General features: G+C 30.3%; 1 protein-coding gene across 2 annotated transcripts in view; it reads right to left on the bottom strand.

The window, feature by feature from the left end:
* The window catches only part of LOC123009219 (T-box transcription factor TBX1-like), a 10,401-nt gene extending 6,070 nt beyond the window's left edge, over nt 1-4,331 (bottom strand). For both annotated transcript variants that reach the window (XM_044405381.1, XM_044405382.1), the window contains exons 1-3: nt 4,053-4,331; nt 685-808; nt 248-638 (exon numbers count right to left, since the gene is read on the bottom strand). In XM_044405381.1, coding sequence (XP_044261316.1) covers nt 248-638; nt 685-808; nt 4,053-4,149 — 612 coding nt within the window. In that variant the 5' untranslated portion in view covers nt 4,150-4,331. The remainder of the gene's footprint in view (nt 1-247; nt 639-684; nt 809-4,052) is intronic.
* Between the last annotated feature and the right edge of the window lie 2,036 nt (nt 4,332-6,367).

Raw genomic sequence — 6,367 nt, 5'->3', positions numbered from 1 at the left:
ATCATGATGTAAAATGTAAAACAAAATAATAATAAATATGATAAATAATAGAAGAGGAAAAGTGATAATAAAAAGTAATAGATAAAAAATATGATGATAAGTAGTAATAATAAAAAAAATGATAATCATGATGATAATGATAATCATTGTTAAATGTTAAATCTAAAACAAAATAATAATAAATATGATAATAAATAGTAATAGATGAAAAAATAGGATGAGAATCATGCGTCAATTGGCTACTCACATGTCCATTATCATCTAGTTGATTATTGGTCAGCTTCAGTTTATCAAACGACACCGTTTGTTTCATCCATTGCGCCCCCGTGGCGGGGCTATCAGGATGAACGTGTATCCTGGGGGGCGAAACCGGATCCGCTTTCCCTGCCACCACCCAACTCGAACTATGAAACGCATATCTGTATCTCTTATCATCAACCGGAACAAAATCCATCATCAACATATACTCAGCATGCAGATCCAAACCACACAATTTCACTTGAAATGTTGGAAACATCCTTCTTCCGGCTTTAGTGACGATCATTTCAGTACCCAACGAATGGAATTCGTCCCATAAATGTTTCATTTCGAGGATGGCGCCGGCGTTTGACAATGTGGGACATATCGATGGGTGTAAACTGAGCAATGGGTTAGTTGTGTGGAGGGGGGAAATGGGTGGTTTACCTGTGGTTTTTGTTCTGGGTTGTGTGGCGATTGTTGTTGTCGGGGTCGGGGGGCTCGATCAGAGAGTCGGCTTCGGCGAGGGGGCTGTAGGCTTTGCGGTCTTTGCCGGCGATTTGAAGACAGGCTAAAACAAGTGTTTTTGAAATTTTTAGCCAAATCATCAATTAAATCGACGATTTTTTGATTTTAAACCATTTCAAAATATTGTAGAAGTGATTGCGAAACGCGAAAACCAGTCACAAATCGACACAATTTGAGTTTTGGCCAATTTTAACCGATTTTGACATTTGGTCCATTTTCTTGACGTTTGAAACACAAGTTCATTAGATACTCTCACTTGTTAACTTTTTTTGATCGATTTTCTCAGATTTTGGCCAAATGATCAAATAAATCATTGATATTTTGCGCAATATTGATTATAAAACATAGTAGGCTAGAATACGGAACGCAAAAACCGGCCAAAAATTGTCATAATTTAAGTTTAAGACAATTTTAATCGATTTTGACATTTCGATTAATTTGCTGACATTTGAAAAACACGTCCATCGGATACTATCACTTCCAACAAATTTTTTATTAATTTTTTCAGTTTCTAGAAATAATCGAATAAATCAACAATATTTTACACTAAAATGATTATAACAATTGGCTCACTAGATTGAGGAACGCGTAAACCGGTCAAAAAATTGATATTGTTAAAGTTTCGGGTATTTCTATTAATTTTGGTGTTTCAAAAAAGCGTTCATTGGACATTGTCACTTTTTAATTTGATTTAATTTGTGGTTTTGGTTAAATAAACAAATAAAACATTAATTTTTTAATTGTAAAATGTAAAAACGGTAGTTTTTATGCAATTTGTACAAAAAAGCCGTTTATTGAATATTGTCGCGTGTCAAGTTTTGATGGAATAAAATTGTGAAGCTGTGTTTGACAACAAAAGAATTTTTAACAAATTTATGAAATTTTTTTAAGATTATGTTGACAGAGGAAGAGTTATTTTTGACAATCTATTGAAAGTTATTCTGAAAACTAGTAGTAATAATCAAGAGAGTGGTTTTCAACAATTTATAAGAAATTAAGACGTTTTTTTGAGAAATTAGTAATATTACCTATATAAAAATTTGTTAAGAAAATTGCGTTTCTTGATAGATCAAGTTATTTGTGATTTTTTGTCAATAAATAAAAAAATGATCTAAAAAAATATGTTGCTTAATTTTCCTTTCAAGAAATTTGACAAAAACTTATCAGTTTGCAAACTATTTTTGACACTTGCAGGTGTTGTTTTTTAAAAGACGTTACAAAGTTTTTTGTTACAAAAAATTATTAGAAATTGTTTCAGAAAACCAGACCAAAATGTGGAAGTTGTATTTGACAATCGAAACGTTGTTTATGACAAATTTTTATAATCAATAGAAAATACTTTAAAAATTTGTTTTTAACACAGTTTCAACAATTCTTGTTACAATGCAAAGTTGAATTATTCTCACATTAACAAATAATTAATTGTTTTTGACAATAAATACAAAAATTGTTCTAAAAAAAACTCATAAAAATATGTTGCTTATTTTGAAATTTGACAAAAACTAAGCAATTTACAAACTCATTCTGACCATTACAAGTGTTGCTTTTGACAGTTTCATAAACCAGTGTCTAAATAACATTTTTGGTTTGCTTTGTTCGAAAAAATTGTCATAAATTATTTAATATGTAAAGTTTTAGTAAAATAAAAGTTTTAGAATGAAAGCTGTATTTGACAATCAAAACGTTGTTTTCACAAATTATAAAAAATACTTTTAAAAATTTTGTTTTTAACAAAATTTTTGTTACAATACAAAGTCAAATTATTCGCACCTTAACAAATAATTGATTATTTTGACAACAAATAAAGAATTATTCTATTTTTTTAATTCTTCTAAAGTTTGGCAAGTTTTGAACAGAAACTATTTTTGACAACTTATCGAAAAATGTGAAATAAAAATTGTTGTAATAAAAAGTATGAATGAAATAAAAATTTCGAAACACAAATTATAAGTTATATTTAACAATCGACACTTTGTTTTTGACAAATGATCAAATGTTATTATTATTCTCTAATAAAAAATGTCATAAATTTATTTAATGTTGTTTTATTTGTTAAATACAAGTCATTGTTAATTAAAATAAAAAAAATAAAAACAATACCTTAAATCGGTCTGTTATTTTCTCTCTTTGTCTGTCTAATAGGATTTCGTATTAATTCATCTTTTTTAACAACAAACAATAATAAAAAAATAAAAAACCCTAGTTGAACTTATCTGTAATAATTTATCTTTGTCTGATTAATAAAATCTCCGATTAATTCATCCTTGTCAAATTCTTATTATAAAAACTAGTCTATCCTTGTGTAACAGTACACAAAAATTAAAAAAAAAAAAGAACACTAAACTGTTCTGTTATCTTCTCACTTTGTCCGTCTAATAAAATTTTGCATTAACTTATCCTTGTCAAACACTGGTTTATTATTGATAGCGATATTTAAGATCGTAGTTTTATTATTATTTTTTAATGACAAATATTCTTATAAAAAATATAATAATAACTAAAAATCGTCGATTTTTAGAACATTTATAACAAATACTTGACAATTGATAATAAAAATGTTATTTTTAAGAAGCGATACAAAATATTCTAAAAAAATTTGTAAATATGAAATTCGGTTAAACTCAAACGGTTTAAACGACTGTTTTTGACAATTTTGACAAGTTGTATTCGAAAAATGGGACATTTGGCCAAATTTTTACAAATTTTGTTTTAAAAAATACGTTTTCAACAAAATGTGGAAATTTTTTGACACGTTTCAAATACAAATTGACAATTTGTATTGTTTTTGCCAGGTTTAAATTCGAATTGTCAAAAAGTTTTTATTTTTGACAAAATTCTAGTTCGAGTAGTTATGAATTATAAAAATCTTAGATAAATTAAGTTTTTTACTTTTTTGTTACAAAATTTTGTGTTTGTGTTTTTGAATAAAAAGATATTTAAATCATTGAAATTTACATAAAAAAAGATAAAACAAATTTCAAAACTAATTTTTGATTCAAAAATTTCAAAAAGCTGTAACAAATTTTAAGATAAAATTGCTGGAATTCTACGTTTTTATATTTTTGTATTATTTTTTCTCGTTGAAAAATTTATGTCGCTTTTTTCACAATCGTCGTTGAGCGACGCTCGGCGTCTAATTGCACGCACCCGCCGTAAACCCATTTCACTAAATCAAGTAGTCTCATTAGTTAAACACATTGCACATTTGTAACCGAATCTAGTGATTTATTCCGACACTAAAACTCTTTTTTTCCTCCTCAAAACTGGATTTTTACCATCACACTCACCCTCGATCTGTTTCATGGGCGAACTATACCAACTATCACCTTGATAACAATACTGCTGGTACCCATCCATGGTACCCATCGCACCCTCCTGATGCATTATTCGCCAGTTCAAAGAACCAATTAATCCGCGATCTAGTTATCCGGCGCAACTCGCCAACAGTTGAACGTCGACACTCTTAATTTGATCACGGCACACGCGATGAAATCGATTTTTCGACACCTCGATGACTATTAAAATTATTTCACAGAAAGGAAAATTCGATTAGCATTTCATTTTTCACGGCCAACTTAAATGAAGCACGTTGAGTGACTGAAGCGATAGTTTTTCACACATGTTGTCAACGTTGGCCATGACAATTTTGGAAATGCCCCCACTACAAGGCGGGGCTTGAGTACACTCCAAGCTGCGATTTTTTAACAATTGGCTGTCTGTCATCACCTAGTAACCAATACGATGATGTGATTGGGTGTGAAACAACAATAAATCAATTCGATTGGGGACAGAATTAATTTCATTTCGTTTGAAATAAAGCCGATTTGATTGATGGGTTTGTCTGCCAACACCGGCGCTTGGTGGGCGGGGTCGCCCACGAGGCCCCTCCCCGTACACTCCTCCAGGGAAATAATTAATCGAAAAATTTGTGATTTTTTGAGGGAAAAACGGAAATTTGTCGTTGGTTTTGATAAAAACTCAAACTTCACATATGGAAGCAGTAAAAATAATTCAGAGAGGTGATGAAAAGCAAACGCGAGCGTTTCCTTCCATTTATAATTTGTCTGTCAATGCTTTGACCCAGCCTGCGACCTTTGTCACCAGATTAATCCCCCAACATAAATAAATCGAAGAAAAAATTTGAAAAACGATTTATTAGCTAAAAATTAACAAAACAAATTGTACTTTATTACTTAAAAAAATTAGAACATTTCGTAAAAAAACAATTTATTATAAAAAAAAAACTAATCAAGTGCCAATAATTTGTGATAATTTAACATTATGTGACTTCGAACCACTTTATTGGCTTAAAACAACTCGAAGGCCGCCTGAAGACCAGTGGCGCAGGAAGAGATAGGGTTTAAGGGGTGTTTATCTATGTAAAAAAACTTGCGACTTGTTTACAATTGTACATATACAGGGTGTTAAAAATATTTTTCTTGGTCCGCACTACTACCCCCTGAAATATTTCACAATCTGTTTGAAGACCCTGTACACATTTCATGCTAATTTTACTTTTTATTTCACTAGTACACTTATGTAAATTAAATTATTTGTATTTTTAGTTAATAATAATAATTAATAAAAAAGAATTCGTTAATTTTTATGCAAAACTTACCTTTTATTTATATTACTTTTAACTTACCTTTTGTTTACTTATTATATACTATTAATTTTTACACTATTTTCACTTTTGTAGATACCTGTTTTAAACTTCGCGCTCTTATACGCCCGCCATCTATTGGTGCTTATTTTAGTTAGTATTTTGCGCTTTCTCTCTTATACTTATTAGAACATGTGCACATGTTTTAAAGATCGCGCTCTTATGCGCCTGCCCTCTTTTGTCATTTATTTGATTTATATTTGAATTTGAATTTGAGAAAAATTGCCGACTTGACCGGGGCTCGAACTCGGGAAAGCGGGACCAATGCCGCTGAGCCACCACCGCCGCCGAAAATTTTTATTTTTACATTCAATATATTTTACACAAAATTTTTCAATTTTTTTTTTTGCATTTTTACAATGTTTTTGTGCTTTATTAAGTCTTTTGAACACCCAAGAGTGCAAATGGACAGTTTTGAAGTTTTCAATTTTTTCGATTTTTATCGAAATTTTCGGCGATTTTTGATATCCGCAGCGGTCTAATGCCAATAACTCCGGACTTATTAGAGATAACTTCTTATATTTGGTACCGTTGGATAGAAAATTGAATTTTCTATCATATATTAAAAAGTTCAGTGCTCTACGATAAATAGTTATCGAGAAAATTTGTGATAAAATCAAAAATATCAAAAATTTAAATGCGTCTATAACTTCAAAACTACTACGAATTTTGCAGTTTTCTTGACGCCAATCGATTCCCCGGAACATTTTACATAGGTTTAGGTCAAAACATTACATCATTGAGGCACAGTTTTGCCGCAATTTACAAATTAAAAAAAACTAAAAATTTGTTAACACCCCCCCCTTAAAAAATTGTGTTTTTGAACATGTCTCAGATTCGATTTAAACCTATCTTATCCGATAGATTTTGACGCGCTGATTACGAATTTACCAACTATTTTGCGCTATCTCCTTTAGTTTCGCCGTAATCGGCGTTTAA

The sequence above is a fragment of the Tribolium madens genome, unplaced genomic scaffold, assembly GCF_015345945.1.
Source record: "Tribolium madens isolate multiple individuals breed KSU strain unplaced genomic scaffold, Tmad_KSU_1.1 Scaffold_71;HRSCAF=194;Tcas5.2_LG6, whole genome shotgun sequence".
Taxonomy (NCBI): Eukaryota; Metazoa; Arthropoda; class Insecta; order Coleoptera; family Tenebrionidae; genus Tribolium; species Tribolium madens.
Note: the sequence above shows the minus strand (reverse complement) of the source record. Positions and strands in the feature narration are given on the sequence as shown.